Source organism: Paralichthys olivaceus, chromosome 3 (genome assembly GCF_024713975.1).
Source record: "Paralichthys olivaceus isolate ysfri-2021 chromosome 3, ASM2471397v2, whole genome shotgun sequence".
Classification (NCBI taxonomy): domain Eukaryota; kingdom Metazoa; phylum Chordata; class Actinopteri; order Pleuronectiformes; family Paralichthyidae; genus Paralichthys; species Paralichthys olivaceus.
The window spans coordinates 25,920,966-25,948,206 of NC_091095.1; the positions used below are offsets into that span (position 1 = coordinate 25,920,966).

The 27,241-nt window shown below is 40.3% G+C and overlaps 1 protein-coding gene across 20 annotated transcripts in view; it reads right to left on the bottom strand.

Moving 5' to 3' along the window:
* ptprfa (protein tyrosine phosphatase receptor type Fa) overlaps positions 1-27,241 on the bottom strand; it is a 229,067-nt gene that overhangs the window by 59,751 nt on the left and 142,075 nt on the right. For 13 of the 20 annotated variants that reach the window (XM_069522627.1, XM_069522623.1, XM_069522622.1 and 10 more), the window contains 5 exons: positions 20,685-20,821; positions 20,233-20,377; positions 16,381-16,686; positions 12,075-12,268; positions 87-204 (listed from right to left, as the gene is read on the bottom strand). In XM_069522627.1, coding sequence (XP_069378728.1) covers positions 87-204; positions 12,075-12,268; positions 16,381-16,686; positions 20,233-20,377; positions 20,685-20,821 — 900 coding nt within the window. The remainder of the gene's footprint in view (positions 1-86; positions 205-12,074; positions 12,269-16,380; positions 16,687-20,232; positions 20,378-20,684; positions 20,822-27,241) is intronic. The other 7 variants (XM_069522637.1, XM_069522629.1, XM_069522636.1 and 4 more) reach the window with 1 other exon arrangement.

Consider the following 27,241-nt stretch of genomic DNA (forward strand, 5'->3'; position numbering starts at 1 on the left):
GGAGAGCTATTGAATTTGTAGTGTTGGCAAAAATAAAATTTGAAGACAGTCAATAATGTGTATATAACTGTAAACTAAATACACACCTGCTCCTGTGGTGGTGACCACCTTAGCCTTGCTGCGAGCTCCATCACCCTTAGTGGTATATGCAGCCACAGTCAATGAGTAGGTCGTCTCTGGGAGCAGGCCTCTTATAATGGTCTCCTGCATAGCAGGTAGATAGAGAAAGATAGAAGGGAGGGGGAGAGGGAGAGAGAGGGAGAAAAAGAAAAAAAGAAAAGGCCAAAAACATTCTGGTTAAGACAAGGTCTTCAGTTAAATTGGCATGTTGTCAGCCAGGCCCTCATACATCAGCTCCCAAGATATTTCAACTGATCTTTAAAAGAAAAAGTCAAGTGAAGGGGAACCTGGAATGCTGAAATGCTTGATAGAATACAGTGGGGATGAATTCCCAAGGATCGAACAGATGAAACAATTTAAGACTGAAGATGTGCCAGGAGCTGCTTTAACAGGAGCCAATCGATCGGCAGTGACATCCTGTCAGTCCGAATCAAATGCCGCTATCCTCTGCCTCCCTCCTGTTTCAACCATCACTGCTGGGGGGGAGGGGGACGACTCAACTCAGCGGGCGGCAGTGGCTCAGGAGATAGAGCGGGGGCGTCCACCAACCACAAGGTAACAATTCGATCTCTGTCCATCCCATTCCACATGCCACATGACAAGTGTCCTTGGGACAAGATACTGTTTCTCCGCAATGAGTGATTGCTGGTCATAGATGCACTGTATGAATGCTTAAGTGACTGGCAAAACTGGCAAAACTGTACTGTAAACACCTTTGAGTGGTCATCAGAACTATAAAAATCGCTATAAAAATACAGATTATCTACTATTTAACTCCACAACAAATGCTCATTAACATTCAGCAACCTTGATTCACCAAAACAACAGGAGGAACTCAGTCCGTGGCTTACATGAATGTTTGAGAGCAGATATAGTCACAGTGAAGATGACAGTTTAAATGGCAGACAAGACAGCATGAACCAGACATGACTTCAGGTTTTCATACAGGTGGACATAAAACTTGTGTGGCCAGCTTTACCTAACCTACAGAAGAGAAACATTATTCTTTACTCTCTTTTGGGAGTGATGAGCAAATGGTACAAGTATTGTTTGTTGGATGTATTCATGGTTATATGGACTTTACCAAATCATTTATGTTTTAGAAAGAGAAGTCAGTTTCACAAACTATAAAAAATGAAGACGAAGCTCATATTTTAATTTTTTATGATAATTAAAGTTAAAGTTTTAAACAGTCATTTATTGATGTAAAGAAAATATAAATTAACAATTAACTGAATACAAATAGAATATCCATCAATCCATAAGAGCCAATTCCAGTTTACATTGGGTAAGGGATGTAAAAGGAAAAATAAAAATAATTGGTGGAATTTACGTCATGTCTCCTGTGTTTTTAGTCTTCTTTTATAAAAGAGAGTTTTCATTTCTATTATGGACTGTGTATTCTTATGTTTGGAATTGTGTTTTAAGTTTTGTTCCCTGAGTCCCACTCTGTTCCTTTCTGTGTCCCACTCTGTGTCACTCTCTGTGTCCCTCTCCTGTGTCCCACTCTGTGTCACTCTCTGTGTCCCTCTCCTGTGTTCATTTCTGTGTTCCACCCTGTGTTCCACCCTGTGTTCCTCTCTGTGTCCCTGCAAGGGTGCCTTGAATCTAACCTGTCTTTCAGGACAAGAGGGAAAACTGAGTTTTGTTGGTGGTGATATCAAATAAATAAAATTAAACAGATACATTTATTTTGCACTATTTTTAAGAGAGGCAACCTTTTGCACACTTAATTCTTCATGTACAACCGTTTTATTCTTATGTACAAAACAGATTTTACTTGCCACGTACAATCATCCTGGTGTCATACATCCATCCTGTGTGTACATACTCAGCTTTTTTAAAATTTAACTTTAAAATAAATTTTTATTCTATTGTCCTTTTTTTATTTCTTTATTCTCTTATCTTCCTCAATTCTGACCTGCCTGCTGCTGTAACAAGTCAATTTTTTGTGGATCAATAAAGTTCTATCTAATCTAATTGCTGAACAATTTGAAATCTACAGGAGAAAACTAAAACAACTTGGAGGGTACTTTGTTTATGATTGAAAATAAGCAATCAGAGACTTATTTGCCATTGCATTGTGCAGTAGTGAATATTATAAGACGATTGTTAAATACTGATCTCCTTGCTCTATTGATATTTGGAATTTGCAGGCTGTGGGTGACTAAAAGGACGGCAGAGACTGGACTTGATGTCTCAAACAGGAAGCATTAGATTTGAGTCTAGTGAGAGTAGCTATGGCTCAAAATCTCACAGCCACTACCCGCTGAAAGCATCAGTTGCAGATTTCCACTTTGCCCTTGTTTCTTTCCCATGTGGTGTTGTCAAATCGGCAACATCATTGACTGGGTAAGAAGCAGAAGGACCTCTAAAATTGTTTCAGAAGTGTTGCCCAACCCGTGATTAAAAAAGCTTCTGTTTATTTCCCATTAATTCTACCTAATTAGTTGCTAGCTAACAAGCTGTGAACTCATCAAAATGACGTAACCCTTTGAAAGGCAGTATGAAAGATAAATGATGTGCTTTGTTGCTACATAAATGCAATTAGTCTCCGACTCCTCACATTAGTCGTTAGTCACAGTGAGAAATCAACAGAGTTGCAGTAAGGACAAGCATTGCCACTTACACTGCCATCAAAGTCCTTTAAGACAGTCCTTTTCCTTCTGACACTGACAGGAGCTCTTATAACCACAAACTCTCTTGACATCTTTGCTGGTGTCTTCTATGTGTATGGCTCCGCTGTATCATCCTGAGATATTAATATGTTTTTTTTCCCATCTTTGCATCTGTTGTGTATGGCATCATCAACCCCCCACCCCCACTCACTTAGGTGAATCCAGCAGGGGATCTCCTTCTGTGTTCTCACATTGGATACAAGGGGTCCGGAGCAGGGCCGGGTCTAGACAGGCATGTATGAGGGGGCAGCCACAAATCTTGAGGGGGCATTGTGCGAAACATGACATGAGAAACAACTTGATATATTTTATATTTGGGGGGCAAGCAAGACATTAAGACATTAAGAAGTGGAGCGGAGGAGAGAAGCATGAGATAATAAAAAATATATGAAATTTAATATATTTTGGGGGATTTAGTTTGAGGGGGCACAACATTTATTTGAGGGGGCGAGGCCCCCTCTTGCCCCTGCCTAGACCCGGCCCTGGTCCGGAGTTCATTACATGTCTGAAAGCAGCTTTAAAGGGACAATTCAACCAGTACAAACATTGTTCAGGATCAAAAAGATCGAATCAAAACTGTCTGCATTGCTGCCATCTGCACCACAACAGATGAGATCAAACATGTTTGGTTTGACACTTGTGTGAAACTGTAATGTAGTTACACTAACTCTTAGTTTGTTTTAGTTTTTTTGTTTGGTTCCATGTCTCATCACTAACTCTCCTGTCATTTCAGGGCCCGCCTTTCTTCCCTGCCATGCAATCATCTCATTTCCCTCACTTGGTTTTCCCCGCCCACCTCCTCACCTGCAGTCCATTTGCTCATTAGTTCCTCAGTATATATTCCAGTCATTTTCACTCGATCCCTGCCAGATTGTCTAGTGTGTTCTTGCCTAGCTATCCTGCGTTGTATTCTGTGTTCTTCCTGCCTGTTCCTGACCTGACTGCTACCCCGTTTGGATTTTGGATTCCCTTCTTACCTGCCCCTTTGGATTTGTTTGCTTTACGGACTGATATCCTGGTTTTGACCTCTGCCTGTCTTTTCTCTGCTCTGTCGGTGAATAAACCACGTTGCTCACACTAAGACTGTCTGTTGGCGTGCTTTTGGATTCTCCCTTGCCAGCACCAGTGAGCGTGACAGAAACTTGTGTTTTAAACTGGTCTACTACTCCATTTACACCAGATACTAAAATGTATTCTTGGTGATCACATTACAAGCAGATAAAGTGTGACCACATGAAAGTACAGGTTTAAATGCACCAAAGTCACAATGAGGATGGATTGAGATTGGTCAAACCCCATCCATCGCAACTGTAAATATAAATATGTTGTCAAACCACATACAATAACTATGTTGGTGGAGATTGTCACATGTGATTTCTTCACCTATGGCTGGAGAGAGGAAGATATCAATTGAAAAACAAGAAAAAGTACTAACACAGCTTTACTGATGGATGGATACATCTACTTCTACTCTTCTTTTGATTGTTGCTTTTTGGACAAGGAAGAGAGGCTACAACATAAGCTGGATCGATATCAAATCTTGGTCAGGTCTTGATGTGGACACACTATTTCAGGTTAAAATTGTAAATAAAACATTTTAATGTCAGGTGTCAGATCAAGTCCAAGTCTCAGGACATTTGGAATGGTACTGATCGCAGAAACAACAGAAGTGTTTGAAGTTAGGGAATTGAGCTGAATATTCTCTGGTGCTGTCAAACTGACAATGTGTATGCAGCAGAGATCTCACTGTGGCTATAGGGCTTATAGGGCTTTGAAGGCTTTCTGTAGGATTTCTCACCTTGGGGGAAATCTGAAGAGTCGGACTGCTCAGGGCATGCAAACTCAATTGACTACATTTGGACATCATCATCACTGGATATGCTACTATATATTGGACTGTTGCACCCTGAACATGCTATAGCTCTGATAAATAATGAAGGCAAAAGTCTGGCACCACAGTGAAGAAGTGTCCTCCATTAAATATCATGTTGTCAGTGAGAAGAACTATTAACCGCAATGTTTACATAAGAATAACACCATTTTAGTGAGTCCCCTTTCATCCCCTCCTGGAGTGAGGCGGAGTGCTCACTCAAATACAAGCACACATGCATGCACACACACAAGTTTTGTTTTAGGGTGCTGCATTCAGGTGCTGTCGAAAAACTAAAACACTTAACAGAGGACAACCAAGGCGAAGTCTGTCATTTACATTTCAGTGTTATGAAATGGTTTTAAAATGATGACAATAATATAATTTATAACAATAATTTCCGGGACAACATATCTGCCAATATTTGTTATTGTGACAGACCTACCACAATATTTTGCAAGATTCCTTGCACAGTCTACACCTTTTAGTTCTCTGATAATTTCTTTCATATCCAAGCAAAATTGGGATTACAATGAAATATCCTTAACTGAACCAATATCGAGACCTTGTGAATCAGACTCGAGAGATCATTTTGGTCAGTGGCCATACCCAGCCCTAATTGGATGGTGTAAGTATGAAAGATGCCGTTCCCTGTTGTCATTCTGCATGCAGAGCATTTAAAGACTAATCATATGTGACTGTGGAAGCCTATTAGTATTCTTATAATTAAATTTTGGTTAAAAAAAGATCATTTTGATATTTAACGTACTACTATGTCAATTCTTAAACATAACCAAACAAAATTCTGACTTTGAAGACTTTCGCACATCATATTTTATGTTCAAACTATTTGTGAACTCTACATTAACTTAGTAATAATAATAATTATTATCATACCATGGCTTGGTTGAATTTTCCTATTGTGACTTTTTCTTTAAAACTTGGAAAAAGTCCACTGTGTCAAAAGGTGCCCACCCAATATTTCTAATTGCCCCCCAATCTGAGCAGTCTAGATGGACATTGTGATGGGATCTTACACTAGGGACACACCAGAGGCGGAAGCGCCGCAAAGCTCCAAGAAATGCTGTCTGCTTCCTTTCTGGGCCCATGTTATTCAATTGGGCTGTGCTGTGGCCGGCTTCCACGTCTGGTGAGTGAGCCCTTGTGTGATATATATATATAATAAATTGTATTTGTATAGCCCATATTAACAAATCACAATTTGTCTCATTGGGCTTTAACAAGGTGTGACATCCTCTGCCTTGAACCCTCAACAAAAATAAGGAAAACCCTTTTAACAGGGGAAAGAGAACCACAAATATTATCAAGTCCAGGGCTCTTAATTTTGGTGTGTTTGAAGAGGTTTGCCACTCTATTTATATGCATTTCAAATGTAGGTAAGGCTGAGGTCTTTTCTCTTATTGCATTCATTTGTTTAGTAAAATCAGTTATCATAGTATTCAAGTTAAAAATCTTGATTAACATTGCATTACATAACAATGGTCAATGGAAACCAAAATCCTCCACCCATAGAGTGCTGGATTCAAAACCACGCTGAAAATCAAAGTGAAACATTTTGATCTCAGACATCTCATAATGTGACAACTCATAATACATTAGTTTGTATGGCCTCAGCGCCTGTATGCACTCTAGACAATGTCTGGGATTGCTCCCAATGAATCTGGGATGATCTCCTCCCAGACCTGGATCAGGGCATCAGTGAGCTCCTGGAGAGTCTATGCCGGTACTTGGCAGCATCTCTTATACCAATACATAATGTCCTATAGATGCTCAATTGGATTTAGATCAGGGGAACGTAACAGGCCAGTCAATGGCATCAAGGCCTTTTTCATCCAGGAACTGCCTACACACTCTGGCCACATGACGCTGGCCATTGTCCTGCACCAGGAGGAACCTAGCGCCCACTGCTCCAGCATAAGGCCTGACAATCGCTCTGAGGATTTCATCCCAGTACCTAACAGCAGTCGGCTGTAAATGAAGCATACAACTGTAAATGAAGCATTTACTGCCTTCATACTCAGTTGTCAGACTCCAGGCAAGGCTGATATTTTAGTTAATATGGGAAAAACTCATGAACAACATATTAATACAACATGACCCTGACTGCTAACAACAAGTCTTCAAATTACCCATTACAAAGGGCCAAACAGGGTCAACATTTATTAACCAGGATAGACAGGATATTAGATAAATTGCAAAAGAAAACATATTTAGGCAGGCTACATTCTTCTTTTATGTACATGTGTGAGAGCCAGATGTTAACCGGGCATTGCACCGGCGGGCCAATTAAGATAAACATATGATATTTTATTGCAGGCCGGATATAATTGCACCACAGGCCGGAAGTGGCCGGCTGGCCTTGAGTTTGACAACTCTGCATTAGAAGAAGTACTTTTACCATACAATAGAGGGTCATATACACAGTGATTGACACACTTATACAGCATTTACCACTAATGAAAACCCTATTTTTTAATAAAGTGCTGAGACTTAAAGAACATTAGTCAGCCTGTGTTACTTTCAACACAAGAGAAGCTGCTGTAACGTCAGTGATTCAGGAGTACGGCCATTTATATTCTGACCTTGCTGACTACCAGAAATGAAAGAAAAGGGGCTTGCTTCCTCAGCTTCTCAGAAGAAATAAATAAAGGCTGCCATCATAAACAATGTAAGCTGTTCACAGTGAGATTAAAAACTATACCATTCCCTACTCATGCTCTAAATCAAGAAAAGATACATTATATAAGGAGGCAAGGGACTAAGAGTGGCCTCAGTATTGAGTAAGCATCTTTCTTTCAAATAGTAACTAATGTACCACTGGCTCTTCTCCTTGACGTATCACTAACTCTGTCCGTGTTGAACATTTTGAGGTTAGATTCCTCTCAACTCATTCTGACTGGTCTCTGCTTATTAAAGCTTGTCATTTGAATAGGGTGAATTGTTTATAATATAAATGATTACGTTACATACGTACTGAGCAGTTATTACTACACTAAGACAAGATAGATAATCAATGATTATTCCCACCATGGGGAAATTTGCAATATTACAGCAGCAAGAGTCAGAAATACGTCAGTAAGTAATAATAGTAACATGCAATATTTAAGTGTAATATAATAATAATACTTAATTGAAAGGAAAATTTAAAAAATATAGAAAATGGTATTAAGATATTAAAATAGAATTAAGTTAGTGTAAAAACAAGAAGAATATGTACTGGGAATGGATTTCACATGAATCATTGTATTGCACAGACAGAATAAATATTGCACTGTTAAAAGAGTTAAACTAGTTAAACGCAAATTAAACTTTGATTTTCAGCATGGTTTTGAATCCAGTCCTCAATGAGTGGATGATTTTGGTTTCCATTGACCATTGTTGCATCATTTGTTTTCATACAGTACAATATTCATCAGTAACATTGTATGCAGATAATTAATGTGCAGTCCATAATGGGTGCGTGTAGTTCTACTGGGAGCAGAGCTGGTTGTACAGTGTCTCCATCAGGCACTTAGGGTGGATCAGTCTGTCACTGAAGGAGCAGCCCAGTGCTGTTATGGTGTCCTGCAGGGGGCAGGACTGGTTGTCCATCAGAGATGACAGCTTCGCCATAATCCTCCTCTGTCCCACCACCTCCACTGGTTCAAGGGGGTATCCCAGGACTGAGCTGGACTGAGTTGAAATGCTGCTGCTCCAGCAGATCACTCAAAAGAAGACGGCCAATGCCACTGGAGAGTCAAAAAGGGTCTTCAGGAGCCTCTGCACTCCAAAAGCCTTGAGCAAATACTGCAGATTCTGCTCTGGACCTTCATATAGAGTGCACTGGCATGATCAGTCCAGTCCAGTTTATTGTTTATCGTTCAGGTGAACACCCACGTACTTATAAAAACTATGTATTTAAATAGCGCTTTTCTTACTAAAGGTGCTTTATTGTACCGTTTTTGCCATTCACCCATTCACACACATTCATACATTGCAGCAGTTTTTTCTACAAGGGGCAATCCGGGGTTCAATATCTTGATATGTATCGATATCCATTTCCTGGATGTTCACCGGTGTCGGGAGAGTGTCTGCGCCTGCGGAAATCTACCACCAGTTCTTTGGTTGATCTGGAGGTAGTTCTGCTGGTACCAGTCAACAAAGTCCTGCATCAGTTCTTTCTATTCCCTGTTGTCCTCATCTGTGATGATGCAGACAATGGTAGAGTCACCAGAGAACTTCTGCACCTGAAAAGAGGGCAAGTTGTACAAGAAGTCTGCAGTGTAGAGGGTGAAGAGGAACAGAGCCAGAACCGTTCCCTGTAGGGGCCCCGTACTGCAGACAGCGGCTATCATAAGAGCGTGGGCAGCAGCTTGTTCTACAGTGATCATATGACATTGTGTCTGTGAACATGTTCAAGTCAAGGAAAATTGCAGTATTTGCAGTTTTCCTTTCAGCATAATGACCTGAGGCTCTCATCTCACAAAAGCCATTGCATGCTATGCATAAAAGAAATCTGGTGCCATACCTTAAAAGGGAGGCTCTAGCCAGTACAGATATGGCGTTCCTCATAAACTGATCAGTGAGTGTAAACCTTGATGATTCACTAGTGTTTTGTGTGACCATAAAGACAGACAAAGACGACATTGTCTCTGGTACCTTGTTCTGTGCACTATCATGAGCTGGGTTTGTTTTTCTGGGCAACAACAAATGGGGATGAGCCTCAGAGAAGTCACCATATCTTATCAAATCAGTCAATCCTCTCGCTTCACAGCCATTAGTTCTGGCGAGTGAGAGGCTCCTTCAAGTATTTTTCAGCCATCCGCAAATATGCCTTACCAAGATCTTAAAACCCACAAGCTTGGCAGCAGAAAAGCAAGAGAGTTGAAAGGCGTCAACTCAAAGCAAACAGCAGCAGCATCAGACTGGGAATGAGCCACTAATTAAAGCTTTGCTTCCTGCCTGTAGGGTCCTATAGTTTGGCATGATTGACTGTATTTCCTCATCAAGGTCTTTTCATTACAAAAAGCAGTAATCTGTACTGACTGCTGGCTAGCCAAGAGTCAGGGAAACCACTGATGGATTTTCAGGCAGCTGAACAGCTCAGCACTCACAGTCCAGCTCAGGACTTTCAAATGCTGCTATTCACTCTTCACACTGTAGCTGAAGCTCACTGGGTGCTGCCCGTCACCCTGACAAGGACACATGGGCTGTCAACACAACAGGTTATAACTGGATCTACTGGTGCACAGATCTGAGTCTCCTGAAGAACTCACCAGCACACAAGAGACAGAATCCATTAATCACAGGGAATGTGTGACATCAATACAATAAGCATGTCACCAAGTGTAACAAATGGGCTGAATCAGATCTGTCTGCTAATCTGCAGGGGTGGGACAAAAAACTGAAGAGTTTTATATTAAAGGTCCAGTGTGTAAGATTTAGGTGAAAGGGAACTATTGGCAGAAATTTTATGTCGAATAATCCTCATGATGTTTTCACTAGTTCATTTCATCTAAGTTGTATGAATTGTAGTTTTCTTTACCCTAGAAAAGGCAAATGGTTTTATTTATATAGCGCTTTTCTAGTCTTGAAGACCACTCAAAGTGCTTTACACTACAGTTTGCCATTCACCCATTCACACACACATTCATTCATTCATAGAGTGCATCTAGAGTAGTAGTTTGGGGTTCAGCATCTTGCCCAGGGACACTTTGGAATGCAGATGGGAAGACTGGGAATTGAACTTCTGACCTTCTGGTTGGAGGATGACTGCTCTACCCCTCAGCCACAGCCACCCCTAGAAACAAAGGATCAAGGCACCCTGGTATGCATGGGTACTGCTTTGAGACTGTGGCTGAGGGGTAAAGCAGTACCGCAGCAGTCATCCTCCAACCAGAAGGTCAGCAGTTCAATCCCCAGCCTTCCCCAAAGAGCCCCCTGTAGAACAAAAGTGCTGCTCATAGATGTATGAATGTTTGTGTGAATGGCAAACTGTATACAAGAGCTTTGAGTGGTCATCAAGACTAGAAAAACACTATATAAATACAGACCATTTACCATCCTATTGCAAAACACAGTTCAGAGGAAAATAGATTAAAGCAGGTACAAGTCCAACTTGTATTTGTGTGTGTTTTTGTGTTTGTGTGTGAGAGAGAGAGAGAGTGTAGATGGGTTGTGCGATGTGGGCTCCTTATCAGGAATCCTGCCTTGCATAGATAAGACAGGAATGGGAATCAGGTTAAACGCGGCTCGAGGAGAACAAAACAAGCTGAGAGAAGAGGAGCTGAACTCCACCTCACAGAGAGATGTTCAATACCCTTCAACTTCTGCTTCACTGGAATCTCTCTTATACTTGCAAATCCATCACAGTTTTTCTCCTTTAACCCTGGCTTCAACTTTGGTGCAAAGATTTTCTCTCCAGTCTCTACTGTCTTGAATATCCTATGATGAAAGTTTGTAGGCAGTCCTTTATGGCTGCTGAAGTGAACTAATGTGTTATAGCAGAGATGTCAAACTCAAGGCCAACAATTATATCCGGCCCACAATAAAATATTACACGTCTATTTTAACTGACCTGCCAGTGTGCAATGCCTGGCTAGACATACATGGAGCGTGCAAGCTCTTATCTCCACCGGCTCTATAGGCAGAGCCATGGTGGGCAGTGGTGGTCTAGACGCACACGGAGCAAGCACTCCTCTCCACTCACTCGCCGAGTATTTGATGAAATTAAATTATTTTTCTAGCATTCCAGAGATCCCAGTGCCTGCCCCGTCAAGTTCACCATGTCTCTCAGTCTTATCACTCTCTAAAAACCTAAGGTTTATCCAGAAAGTCACTAGATTTGTTTCTAAAATATTTGCTAGCCAGCCACTCACATTTCTAAGTCAAGCTTAGGTAAGTGGAGTAAAGTTCAGTGACTACTGTGTGATTGCTGCTGATGCTCATTATTGGCTGCTTATTCTAGGACACTTTTCATGTTGTCAGAGTGAATTGTTCTATGATTTTCAATGGGTGACAGATTCTTCAGTTGGGACTTATTTATTTAATGAAATGTGTAAAAAGATTTTTTAATTTTTAATTTAATTTTATCTACATATCTGGTTCGAACGAAAGCTGCATATCCTGGGATATGAGTGGAAATTATACCCTTACCTGTCTGCTGGATGCAGTAGTACACTGACAGAGTTTATGTGATTTCTTTCTATATTGTGCCTATGTGCTTTTTCATCCATCCAACACAAAAACACTTTATAACACTTACAGTTATTATAAATATCTCCTGGGATTTTAACCAAGCAAAGCATTCCTCAGCTCTCAGTCAGCCATTGTTCCAAATATGTTAAGAAAACAAAAGTCACCCCTTAAAAGTTACAATGGATTTAACTGAAAGTCTGTCACTGTACCTGTGCGTCAGGGAGTGAAACGTCCACAATGACTGGCTGGCCATGAGGCTCCCCATTCTCTAGCCTGGAGTAGACCAGCTGGTAGCCTCTGATCTGGCCATGCTGCTTCACAAACAGGGGAGGCTTCCAGGTCACCCTGAGAGCAGTGGAGTTGAGGGTGTCCACCTCCACCTTCCTGGGAGGAGCTCCAGGCACTGCAGCGCAACACAGCACACAGTATACATTGAAAATAGTTTGGGAAAGATAAAGTTTTCATTTTGTGTGTCTGTGTTTTCCTTAAATAAAAATGTATAAATACATGACAAAGTATGATAGTTGAATAGCTCTGCTTTAGAGCCAAAACATTTCACCATTCATAGTCTAATGACATATGACAATCTAACATATGATTCGAAGTCACTGGTTCGTGACCTTTACCATTGACTACTGAAATCGAAACTTAGTTTGTCTTTAATGCAGTGACAACTGGTCAAAATTTGACCTGTATTACGGGGTCAGATCAGTCTCAGTATTGACAAATGCACTTGGAAGGATTCACAAATACATTCCAATGCACACACAAATAGTTATCAATGTAAAAGATGAAAAAAAGTTTCACAAATATATTCTGCATTTGTGTGTGGATCGCTCTACATTTGTGTGGGTTTTTTGAGACTACCCTGACGTCGCTGGATTCACACATACATTTCTTTGGACGTGGACGTATCTGTAGCCAAGTATCTCATTTTCAGGCAATCACTGGGGCGCAGCCACACAAGGGTACGATCCCACCAGCGTTTTTTTTTACATTTCTATACACTGATAACTATTTGTGTGTGCATTTGAATGTATTTGTGAATCATTCCGTGTGCATTTGTGAATATTGAGACTGATTTGACCCCATACTGTTTCTATAATGCAGTCTTTGCATTTGAACTCCCCGTCAGAATGACAACAATGTCTCCACAAATAGTATGCATTCCACGTTATAAGGATTTCATTCTACGGTCATAAAGTTTTATAAATCATATTGATTTGTTTTCCTATATTTGGCATATAGTGAAAATGTGTGTGTGTGTAAATGAGTAAGTAACTAAGAAACAGACACATTACTTCAAACCTGCAACATCAAGACATAATCAGCATGCACACAGCTCTACTGGATTACTATTTATACCATCCATTAAAATGAATGATCACAAAAAGCATGACCAGATTCATGTTATGGTTACATAAACACTCTCCTTTAAGACTGTCTCAATGTGACTGCGCAACCTGAAACTCAAAATACCGCCTTGATTGTTTTGGGTATAGTAGCAGAATAAAGTTTGTCTGTTGTCAAAGTTATCTTTTCATCTCCATCTGATGAGAGACATCAGAGACTGAACATTTAATCCAGTTCTACACCTGCAGAAGCTAGACAGAGGTAATGTGAAGGTTGTGAGATATCATTGCAGGTTATGCACATCAAAGCTTATCACGTGGAGCCCCAGGAGGATGCTTGGAGCAGGGTCTACGGCCCTCACTTACCCCTTTATAGAATTTTAAAATGAGCATATGAAGATTTCTTTAGAATGCTTGGTCAGCTTCAGAGGGATGAGTGAATGAATACAAATTTGACTTGGTGAGGCTGTGCAAGTATTAATGGGATTCTAGTCAGACAAGGAGATGAAGAGGATCAGCAAGCTCGACAGAAGAGAGAAGCTCTGTTATGTCAGCACTGTGTACATTAGACTAATTAAAACCATTTAACCTCATAAAGAATCAGCAAGCTACAAGCAACATGGTTCAAGCTATGGAGGGAAATGTCAATAAACTTGTGTGTTAACAGCAAAGGACAAAGCCACAATGTGTAAAGTATGGAGGGAGAACAAAAGAGGAGAATCCAAAACAGAATAAGCGCAACACTGAAATCAACCTGCTGGCACGGACTAAATGATCTCCAGTCGTACAGAAGTATTGTGTGAAACATAAAGTTAAACACAGTTAAATTAAGCAGACACGTTAGAAATTGATCATTCTGCGAAACATTGAATGATTTTACAATCAATGTTAACAGTTGTTTTTGGCCACTGACAATCTTGTACACAATTCTTGCTTTCTACAATATTTGCATGACAACTATTACATTGTTAGGGTCATGGAAATATTCTGGTTATGGCAACAAAACTACAGGTGGGAAACTGAAGCACTTGGATTTTATTTGTAATGACTGTCCTCTCTAACATGGTTATGTGTGATGCTCACTGTAGACTCAGAGAGGCCATCACAGTCCATGCTGGTTTAACACCATCCCTCCTGACAGCAGGAGGCCTGATCCTGTGTGTGGGTGGAGGGAGTTCTCTGCAGTGGCTTTCTAAAGCTGATGTGGCCACTAATTGTCTCAACTGTATCTTTCTCACTGTGTCCAGTGTGTGTGTGTGTCTACATTGTCTCTTCCTCTGCTTTCCCTCAGATGAAAGAAATCCACAGCCTGAATGACCTTAACATGGAGGTGTGGAGCCACAAGAGGTCAGCAGCTGCTTTCCTAAAAATACATTTACACCAAATAAATCTTTATGTTTATTTCATGTCCATCTTCTTTTACCATACCATTGGTGAACAAGACAGAAGACTACAGTGATCAACCTTAGAACCAAAATTGTAGTGTGAGCATGTATGTTCTCTTTCAGTAGAAGGCAGACCAAAATAAAATCATGAATAATAATTTCATTTTATCGCATTGTGGGAGAATGTAGCATATTGGTGATCATGGTGAGAGTTACAGAATAAAAAAGAAATTAGGCTTGACCACTGAGCCCCTAAATCTCTTGACCACAACTAAATCATAGCTTTGGACAAACTTCACTTTTGTAATTGTAGAATTATGGGATTCAGCTTCAATCATTCTAACATTCCTATATTTCAACATTAGATCAGCTTTTTATATCTTTTTCCTCTCATCTTTGCACTGCTACTCAGGCACAGACAGTCAAAAAATAATAATGGAATGAGCCAATCAAAGTGATACAGAAATGTATAGCTGGAGTTAATCTGTGAGCTGTGAGTGTCAAAGGCCTGAGCATTAGTGAGTAGCACTTTCTTAGCCTCTGGGAGATTATCCAGGACTTACCCTTTGATAGTTTGATCTTTTCTAATGGAGCCTGTTTCTATCTCTGCTCTCACTGGTCATGTTGTTGCTAATTGTTATTTCATAAAAAAAATGTAATCCTCTTGTCAGGATTTGTTGTATAGCTGTCTGACTCATACCTGTGAGAACAGTGCCTAGGTTCAGCTTCTGACTTGTCTTCAGCAGTGACACAGATAATGAATGTGTGCTACAAATGGCAGAAAACTCCCACTGGACTGAGAAATACACGCCATTTAGTGCCTGAGACCTGCAATCTGACTGAGGACAGAGATCATGTCATGTTGCCACTGAGGGAACTTTCTGGACACCTCAGCCTGACCAAAACCCAGCAGGCTGCAGCCATGTCATCATACTGGGACAAAGACAAGGCAGACTGGCAGTGATCATAAAGTTAATTAATTAAGTTTTTTTTAGAAGCAGAACATCTAAGCCAAGGCTGAGGAGGAGTTTTCAGCATCGAATGTTCCTGACTTATCATACGTGTCATCAGAAGTCACACAGCAATAGTTTTGTGATGGCAGATGATGAGGAAGATCAGTCATCCAGATCATGGTTATCCAAGAAGGTCCAGTTGCTCTGGATCCCCTTAGCTCTTGGGATAGTAATTGATTTTAAGTTATGTTGACTTCAATACAAATGGGTGGCAGCAGGCACTATTGTCTACCACATTCAATATCCTCCTCCTCATGTACCGAGTCCTCAGGCTTTGAATCTGGCTCCAGTAGTAGTAGAGTACATAGGCAAATTATTAATTCCATATTCCTCTGCTAGGAATCTCAGGTCATCTGAACAAGGCCTGCAAGTGGTACCACATTCAAGATGTAAAACATGGGGGGACTGTGTGTTTGCTGTCCCATACTGTGGAATAGTCCCCCCCAGGAGTCAAGTCAGCAAGCTCTCTTATTGCAATCTTTTTTCAAAGTGTTTCTGAACTTAAGTTGTTCTTTTTTTAATGCTGTTGTGTTGTTGTAATGTTGTTTAAATGTAATTACTTGCCCCTTTAATCTTATTTACTAAGTATAGTCTGACTTAGAAATAGAAATGCATTAAGGATTATGCAGCATGGGGTTTGTTGTGACCCAAAGAGTTGAGTCAATTTGAAAATTGTAAAATGCAGCAGGAGGGGAGCAGAGAGAATGTTGGAGGGTTAGTATTTCCAGATAAGCACAACTGTTTCCCACAACATGTTTTACATACCATCCTCCTGGGTTCTGATACGGGATGCTGGGCTCTCTGGGCCGGGCCCAACGTCAGTATGAGCCCTCACCCACACCATATACTCAGTCCACTTCTCCAGGCCCTCTAGCACGTAACTGGTGGCATCAGCACCAATCCCTGACACCTGGTGGTACTCCATGTCCTCCCCTGTGACTGCTTGGTAGGCTAGAGAGTAGCGCACTATCTCCGCATGGCGGCTGTCTGTGGGAGGTGCCTCCCAACTCACCTTGATGCTTGTGGAGCTGAGGCTGAGCGATTGTACCTCCTGAGGAGGGGCTGAAGGGGCTGATGGGAGGGGAGGAGGGAGGGTTATGATCAAGCAGGATGGATAATGGAGGATAGAACTACTGACTCTCTGAACTGCTGAGCGACAATGTGAAACAAAAAACGTCTGAATATTCAAGTTGGGCTTGACAGAGCCTGGCAAGTCTGCCTCCTATGGTTTTTGTTAATATCCCACTAATCTCATTTGCCGTTGTGTTTTGAAGAAAAATCGTTGTCGCTGCCCAACTTGTTTCAATGACTCGGTGAGGAGGTAGATTGTTGTGTGCGTAAAACTTGTGACACTGGTGCCTGGATATAAAGTCCCGACTCAGACACAAAAACATGTCATATTAGGGTTCATGAAAGGTTATGTTTATGAAACAGTAAAAAGGAAGTTTCCTTTAACATGTTTAAATATAAATGTTTCCTTGTATTATTAATTAAAATAAAGTGCAATTTGGGCAGCTTCATGTTTTCTACAAAGCAGAGTGGCAGTGAAATGAATTCTGTATTAATATGATTTTTAGAAGCTAGGTTAAAATTGTAGTGTTGATACTGAGGATTTGAGATGTAACCTCGTGTATTCCTCCTTTTAAGCACATGATCGTCACAGTCCAGAGGGTAGACAAAAAACTAAATAAAACAAATGCAATCTCACATACACATGCATTCATGTATAATTAAATGTGAAAGATCACCAACTGAAAAGTAAAACAGACAAATAGATGCATGTTTGCACAATGACACATAGAATACATTGAGTGAGTGAATATGGAGCTGTTAGAGACATCACAGGGGACCGTCATGTTCATGTGTGATTTGCCAACAAGGTAACTTTCTGTGCAGAGGTGGTGGCGGTTTTCCTCACTTGCGGCAGTTGTGCTTGTTACAAAAGAGATGTACAAGAGCAGCTATAATTCTATTACACACATGAAGCTGCAGATAAAGTAGTGCAGGGGTGCAATAAATCAAGGCTAGGAGGCAATGATACATATGTGGGAGATACACTGCAGCCTGTTATAGAAACAGGGCTGTGGAAAGCACCAATACTTGAAATAGAGGCTTTGGAAGAAAGTGAAGTAACACTTTCATAAACAAAGAATTCACAACTGAGGTCAAACAGATAAGAGGTTATGTGGCAGGCACTTCTAAAGAAAGCCTTTCATGGTCTCACAGGATAGTTTCCATCACAACCCTGACCACAAACTGGATTTAACCAGGTCGGCAGGTTTTTTCAACAACAGATTCATCATAATGTTTCATTCTCATACGGTTTAGCTACATGGGAAATTATTTCACAAGAAAAAGCATTTTGGGAATTTTATATATTTGTTTTTATTCTTTGTGTAACTTTATGCATGTTATGATCCACAAATTCATGCAGGGACCTATTTTGTTTTAGGGGACCACAGGGTGGAGGAAGCTGGTTTATATGCTGATAGTGGTGATTTGAATGTTGTGTTAGTTAATGATTTTAATCTTGTACAGAACTTCAGTACAGTCAAAAAAGACATCAGGCCTGCCTCACACATTTTTTTTGTCTCTTAACTTCTCTGTACCACCTTCTAGTGTTGTGGCATGATTTTTTCCATGGTTTTGTTTTCTCACACGTTTTCATGTGTTAAGGAGTTAATTGATTGATTGATACCACTGAGAGAAAAGGGGGTGGGAAGATCCACATGGGCCTCAGTTAACTGTCTACAAAGTAGGGATGTGTCACAGCCAATGTTATGAAAACCGCCCACTCTGCCCCTGTTTGGACCAGTAACCACAAAACATTATGGGCCTTTCGATAAAGGCACACACCAATCGATATTCAAGTTTTGTTTTGTCACAATTTCAATATGACAGTTTGTCGACCCAATTGTCAAGCGGCCAACAGGGGAAACTCCTGGCACTCCCAATGGCCAGTCGACCCTTGATGGTGGGGTGAAAATGGGAGGTTCTGCTGACTCACTCAGGGAATACTCAGTGTTTGATATCACATTCACAAGGCAGAACATGTGTTTGAGAAGTCACTGACCTTTGACCACCAAATTCTTAACACATCATCAATGAGTCAAAGTGAATTGTGCCAGATGTAATGAAATCCCTCATGGGCATCCTAATATATCACGATCACAGGAAGTGAAGGACACTATGACCTTGATCTTTGACCTCTAAGCTCTAAAATATAATCAGTTCATCTTTGAATCCAAGTGTACATTTGTACCAATTCTGCAGGCATTTCCTCATGTTGATCTTGAAATAATATGTTCAAGATAAACATGAATATAATTTGTGAGGCCACAGTGACCTGGACCTTTGACCTTTGGCTACCAAAATCAAAGTTAATCCTTGACTTCAAGTGAATGTTCATGCCAAATGGGAAAGAATTCAATACTTTCCGGACAAATCACACTCACAAGGAAATAAATGTGCTTTGTGAGGTCACACTGACTTTGACCTTTGACCACCAAATTCTTATCAGGTCATCGTTGACTCAATGTAAATGTTTGTGCCACATGTTATGAAATTCTCTTTGGGCATCCCTGATATATTGTGTTCAGAACAAAGCAATGCAACCTTGATCTTTTGACCACCAATTGTATAACTTCATCTTTTAATCTGAGACAATTTTAGTACAAAATTTAAAGACATTCCCTCAAGCTGATCTTAAAATAATACATTCAAGATAAACATGACCATACTTGGTGAGGGCACCGTGATCTTGACCTTTGACCAACATAATCTAATCAGTTCATCCTTGAGTCCAAGTTATTATTTGTACCAAATTTGAAAAAAATTACCTCAAGGAATTCTTGAGATATCATGCTCACAAGAATGGGACGGACAGAAGGACAATCCGAGTCATAATAATTGTAACATAACTATAGTGATTGCGTGAGGGGGTCCGAGGCAAAATGCATGTGATCCACATTCACTTCATTGACAAAATGCATCCTGTATAGATGTTTCTCTACTCTTGCCCTTCTCTGGCATCTGCCCTAGGCTGACTCATCTTAGGTAAGAGCCAAGGGTGACAATCAATCAGAATTATAAATGACAACCTGTGAACATGACACGTTGTTTTTGCTTGACTTGAGCTCTGTAATCCACGTAGTAAATTAATGAGTGCACCCTCTACTTACAGCTCTATTGTGACATGAATCTCCTGATCTGAAACTGTCATGATACGTATAGCCTGTATCAGCCATGTTATCCACCAGATGCATTCTGTATATATGTCAGTGAAAAGCAGTTTTGACAAAAGTGTGTTGTGTTTGTAGTGTGTCGTGTAAATTTAGCAGGCTCTTAATGAACTACGAATCATGTTCATTTAAGATTTTTTTTTCATGGTGTACTTGAAAGCTCATGATGCAGGATGCAGGATCACTGACACTGTCTTGTGCAAGACTTACCTTTCATTAAATGTGGCTTCATGTTTACTCCTCTTGGATTATTTGCAATACGTTACTTTAAACATGAATCAAACCAGAACTAAAAGTAAACAATGGATAATTTTTCTTTTTACATAGTCTGAATAACTGAACATGTTACATGGTGTTAAAAGGCTGCAGTACTTACTGGATTGGGCAGTTCTGGTCTCAATTGGCTGAGTAAAGACTCCTAAACCCATCTCAGATCGTGCTGCCAGGGAAAACATATAGACTGTGTCCGGCTTCAGACCATCAATTGCGTAGAAACCTGCTGGCTCGAAAGTGACGCGATGCTGTGGAGAGATGAAAACACACACAGATGATGCTTGTCAAAGAATATATTAATCATCTATCTGCCCTTGACCTCTGACCACCAAAATCTAATCAGTTCATCCTTGAGTCCAAATTATTATTTGTCATGTGTTTCCAGAGAAAAGCTAATCCGATGCAGGTGTAGTTTAGTTTCCATTCTAAGTCTGTTTGTGCAAATCAGCTGAAGAACAATGGATATAAATAAAACCCATGTACCCGTTTCAGCACTAATATCCTGACCATCTAAGTATCAGACTGGAAGGAAAATGTTTTGAAGGTGGTGTTTACCTTGTCTGTAGGGTTGTTGGCCTCCCAATAAAGAAGTTCGAAGCCAACGATGGGCTCCTGAACTGGCCAAAGCCATGAAAGCATGATGCGTGAATCCAGTTCTGCCTCAGCCTCGAACCCAGATGGCTGAGCTGGAACTGGAGGCAGAAACAAATGGCGGAAGAGGTTTAAAGAGCTAAATAGAAATAGAGGCAGGCAGTGAAGAATGTATTCATAGAAAGCCACAGTCGCTCATTCAATTTAAGTGGTCATCCTCCAGCCAGAAGGTCAGCAGTTCAATCCCCTGTATGCCCAAGTGTCCTTGAGCAAGATGCGGAACCCTCAATGGCCCCTAATAGAACAAAAAGTGCTGCTAATAGATGCACTGTATGAATGTGTGTGTGCATGGGTGAATGGCACTATATAAAGCATTTACCATTTAAAGTGAGTTCAGTCAAGAGGATGTGAAAGGTTGCAGTCAATACTCATCAATAATTAGAACAAAAACCAAGCTGATGAATGTGATATAATTAAGCTAAGAATCCAATGATCTCACAGTTGTTTAATATCCTTAAATGCCAGACATTTATTGAACTATTTTTATATGGTCATTGCAGCCATTCACAGATTCTGCTGTTTGATACATGCTTGATGTCTTCCTATACTTTGCTTGGTTGCAGCTGAAGTGGGACTCAAAGCAAGCAAAAACTCTCCATGATGGACAATATGTCTTTATAAGGACATTGCCAAGACATGTAAAAATACTTTGACTACTAACCTGATAACTTTTCTACATTTTTAGCTAGTTTACATGGAAGAAAAAGTTAGCAGCTAGCCAGTGTACACATTAGCATTTAGCAGATAAAGATACTTTTGTCCAGACTTGGTAGAGACCTCAACTGGGTTTGAAACAATCAACTAATATCTAATAGTTTATTTGCTCTGTTTGTTAGATATGCACATAAACATTTGACATAACAACTATGTAATATGATTATTTAGCTTGTTCCGCTGGCCCAAAGCGGCCAAAAAATCAGTCCACCAAACATCCTAACCCTAACGAAGGAGCAGTATGTGCGTGTGGACATATCTACCACTGTATCACTGTTATCAGTGTCAGTGTTATTATGTTGCCTAAGTAATTCTTAGTATTTAACGCTAAATATGGACATTAGCCAAATTTGCCAACTTAAAAGGTTAGATGTGCTTATGTGTGTTGCCACTCTAAAATACAATTCAGAGTGAGCTGCTAATATATGTTACCCTCTATATGATTGCACCAACTACAACAGCTTTACACAGCACAATGTAGCAATAACAAAAGTAATATGTGCACAAGTGACACAACCTGAAATGAATGATATATGTCTAAAAAATAAAATAAAAACTTTTACCCCAATGCCTCCCAGGCTCTGTTAAATGTTCAGTGTGTAGAATTTAGTGACATCTTGTGGCAAAGTTGCATGTTTCCGTAACCTCACCCTCCCTTTTAAAACATGAAGGACAACCTGTGGGAGCCTTCAATTGTCATAAAAGACTGAAAAGGTTTAGTTTGTCCAGTTTGGACTAGTGTAAAAAAACAATGCTTCCTTAGAGAGGACCCACTCCTGATGGAAATATAAAGTATTTAAATATAAAGGGCCTGTTCTATTGTGAAGAACACATCAATTTGTACAATTTAGATCGAACACAGTAGTGAAAACATCACTAGGATTATTTCATATTCAATTTCTGCCAGTAGATCCCTTTCACCTACATCTTACACACTGAACCTTTAAGTCCTGTAAGGTAACCATAAAAGTTAAGTCAAATTATTGATAAGTGACATCAGAGTTTACAGCAAACATAGAGCAACATGTATGATATGTCAAATGTTTCACAGCACAGGTATCCAAAGGCCATGAGTAACCACAAATCTACATTTTATAAACCTTGACAGTGGGATTTTGTCCTAAGGAAGTGCAGACTTTGGTGCAGGTGTTAAATGGTAAATGGACTGTATTGTTATAGCACTTTTCCACTGAAAGCACTTAACAGTATAGGTTGAATGAATAAAGTCATAGCAACTTCTTTTCACAGTGCTTTTTACTATTACACCATTCATGCATTTTATGCACAGCTATCAGGAGCAATTTGGGGATCAGTATCTTCTCCAAGTACATTTCGTAATACAGCTGGAGAATTGAAACACCAACCTTCTGTTTAGTGGGAAACCCGCACTTCCTCCATAACCCCAGCCATTGGCCATTGTTTAAAGTTACAAGTACTGAAGCAGTGATTTTTTTTACCTGAACTGCTGACTCACACAACACACACACAGCCCATTGCTCCTAATGATATGATGTCATGGACAGCTACATAATAGATGGCATATATACATCAAGATGGCGCCGCGGATGGTTGCCTCGGTGTGTTGGTGCGCGTTGGTTTGTTTTATCTTGTGTTTTAATTCAGTTTTTCCCGATGGTACCCGGAGCTCCTTCACTACACAAGAGCTCATGAACATCAGGGTTACAACACCAGAGGATTTATTTCCGACTTTTCTTCTCCCAACAACGGAAATTTCGAACATTCTGGTCAAAGGTGCGCTCACCTTTGCTCATGCAGTGAAACGCCGGAGGCGAGGAAAATGGACCTGGGGGAGGTTGGGCGTCTTCGCCAGCACGGATTACGCACACCGTTACCTGGAATATTTCTGGAAAAACTATGGGGTGCCATTTGTAAAGCAGCGCACGCTGAAAATAACAGCAACATTTTGTCACATTTAGCTTCAAACCATGTTTAAAAAACTGGTGTGAATTTTTGAGAGTCACTTTTTTGCACATTTACAACAATATTTGTCAACTTAGAGATATTTTAAATATTTAAATCCAAATGTTAAATGTTACACTTAAATGTTAAATCTAAATGCTAAATCTAAATCTAAATCTAAATGTTAAATTTAAATCTAAATCTAAATGTGCAATCTAAATGTTAAATTTAAATCTAAATGTTAAATCCAAATCTAAATGTTAAATTTAAATCTAAATCTAAATTTTAAATTTAAATCTAAATCTAAATGTTAAATTTAAATCTAAATGTTAAATTTAAATCTAAATGTTAAATCAAAATCTAAATGTTAAATCTGAATCTAAATCTAAATGTTAAATCTAAATGTTAAATCTAAATCTAAATGTTAAATCTTAATGTTAAATCTAAATGTTTCGGGTGAAACCAAATATTTTACTAATATGCAAATTCAAATGCTGGTAACAGGAAGTACCAAAATAAAAGCTTGAAGAGGTCAGAGTGTGTTTATAGTGGCAAATAACGAATAAAACCCATCTTATCCGGGGAAATGGACTCTTGGACATGGAATATCGTGATAATAACTACATAAAATAACAAACATGTTTGGAGAAACTTTATTTGAAGAGTACTTTGAGTTTTTAGTGTCACTTTTATGAAGAATGCGGGACTTATGACCTGTAGCCACTATAGCCAGCCACAAGGGGGCACACTTTGACTGATCTGTCATGTTATATATTATGTTAGATATTCTCCGCTAACGCCGATTCATTCATCGACATGTTTGCTGAGAGACCATGGCCGACAGGACAGTGTACCGGGTGGAGGTGGGCGAACATGACAGATCATGACAGGGCACCTCCCCCCCCAGATCATGACTCCCCTGACTCCACCTGCAGGTGGATCACTGACTTCCTGTCTGACAGGAAGCAGCGCGTGAAGCTGGGGAAACATGTCTCCGACTCCCGGACCATCAGCACCGGATCCCCCCAGGGCTGTGTTCTTTCTCCTCTGCTCTTCTGCCTGTACACAAACAGTTGCACCTCCAGCCAACAGTCTGTCAAGCTTATGAAGTTCGTGGACGACACCACTCTCATTGATCTCATCTCTGATGGTGACGAGTCCGCCTACAGGTGGGAGGTAGACCATCTGGTGAACTGGTGCAGCCAAAACAACCTTGAGTTCAACGCTCTAAAGACAGTGGAGATGGTTGTAGACTACAGGAAGAACTCAGCCTCACCTGCCCCCATAACCTTCTGTGACTCCACAGTGTCAATTGTGGAGTCTTTCCGCTTCCTGGGAACTATCATCTCCCAGGACCTCAAGTGGGAGCTGAACATCAGCTCCCTCAACAAGAAAGCTCAGCAGAGGATGTACTTCCTGCGGCAGTAGAAGAAATTCAACCTGCCAAAAACTATGATTGTGCACTTCTACACAGCCATTGTTGAGTCCATCCTCACATCCTCCATCACCATCTGGTACGCTGCTGCCACTGCCAAGGACAAGAGCAGACTTGTCTACCGTAGCTCCAGGACCTGTACACCTCCAGGACTCTGAAGCGTGCAGGAAAGATGGTGGCTGATCCCTCCCACTTTCCTGCACGCCACAAGAACAGTTTTTTCCCATCCACTACTAGCCTTATCAACAAGGCCCAGAACCCACCCTGACACTCTTTCACACTCCACCTCTGCCTCCATATGTCACATTGACACTGCATTCTCTACTCTATGCGTTACATTAACGCTCAGCTACATACTTATATTGGAAATACTCTGCATACTGTGAACACTATACTTACTCAGCTGTACTGCTCTTCTTAATTCTCATTTTTTACCTTCAAAAAACATACTGTGTATTTATTTTTATATTTATATTGTTAAATTTTAATACTTGATTTTTTTTATCTTGTTATATTTAGAGATGTCTGACATGCGCCAACAACATCAAAACAAATTCCATGTATGTGTAAACTTACTTGGCAATAAAAGCTTTTCTGATTCTGATTCATGTGTTGTGATAATTTCCCCTTAATCCCAGAGAGGTGCAGATAAAACAGAGTGTAGAACCAGCCAAGTCTTCTAACTCTGATACAGTTACGGCTAGACTTTGTTATATGCACTCAAGTCAAAATGATTTATGTGAGCTTGTAAGGGTGATGAACTCTATTCCACAAATAAATAAAGTGGGGTGGCTGACTCTGGTTGGCTTTATCTTCTACTGCAATTCTGCTGTGATATCATGTTTCATCCCTCCATGCACAGTAAGCAGACAAACAGGCTGTGCTTGAATGAAATACTCTTATTATTCCTCTACGTGCAGTCAGCCACTTTGTCCCTGAGGATAAAGTGTGTCAGACCTTCATATTACACAGACACCCACATATACTGTATACACTCCTGAATATTCCAACTCTGTTGACCTTTGCTGGTGAATATTTAACAACTCTGCTTTCATGCAAAATCAAAATCCGGGTGTAACACAGCGTGGCTAGATAGTTAAACTGCTAACAATAAGTTCCTGCAGACATATACATATTTCAGTTCTCATGTAACTTGATAAACAGCCAAGCATCAATGAATTTCACAATTCTAGTTGTAACCAATCATTTCATGGAGGAGTATAGGAAAGGCAATGTCATTTTATGTACAAAGCACATTTCATACCCAGTGGTAGATTCAAGGTGCAGTCAGTAAAAGCTGCTTCTCCACTTTGCCCTTGGCACCACAAGCAGACCACTCACTATTCTCAGAGGCACGGACGTAATTTTAGGGGGGGACGCAGGGGACATGTCCCCTGCACTTTTTCACAACGCCGTTTTTGTCCCCTGCAGTTTTTACCGTCCAAAAACAATGTTACGCTATATTAAACACAGACGCGTCGGGCACTAGGACCAAGCGGAAAACGGCCGCTAAAGCTGAAGCCTGTTTAGACCGCCCACACGCTCCTCGATTGGCTCTGCCGTTTCTGTGTGATTGGCCGTCCCCCCTGTCACTCAATCAGGTTGTAAACCGCCAATTTCCAGTTAATCTGCCGCTGCCTACTATCTATGTTGTGAATCGCGAGTGGTGCGGCGTATCTTCGAGGTGCCTTCGCGTGCAGCCAGGATGTCTAAAAAAAGGAAAATGGACATTAGAGACTTCTTTAGAAGTCAGAGTGTAAGTTTAATTACACCTGTCCTTCACAGTGTTGGGCAGTAGCGGCGTTACTAGTTTAACTACATTTCTCAGTAACGTGGGTGTAACGTCGCTGTTTTCTACATCAAATAGCTTTTCGGTAGTGAAGCTAGAATGTCTGTGTATGAAGTTGTTCTGATGTTGAAAAAATAGCTTTGATGTAGTTAAGCTACTTTTGTCATTTTAATGTAACTTAGCTTGCTACATTTCTCTGGTGGGTAGCTTCAGTGTAGTGAAGCTTCATTTAATGTAGAATAACTTCTATTTTAGCTCACTACAATTTCCAAGTAGCTTGCCCAACACTGGTCCTGCAACACCTTCACTTCACCTCCCAATAAAGCAGCATCCAATGAAAGATCGTCCTCATCATTTACAAAGCTCTCAATAATCTTGTAAAGTGTCTGTGAGTTTTGAAGTGCTGATAAATAAAATGTATTACTGTAGAACCTCAACAATGCAGAGGTTTTTTAAAAACTTATATTTAATGCCAAAGAGATTATTTGATTATTTTCATTCATTATTTTCATGTGTGTTGAAAGGCAGCAACTGTTTTAAAAAACACCAACAATGAAAGATTTAGGGGAAACTCCATACTCATGATAATTGTGAAACTAAGAT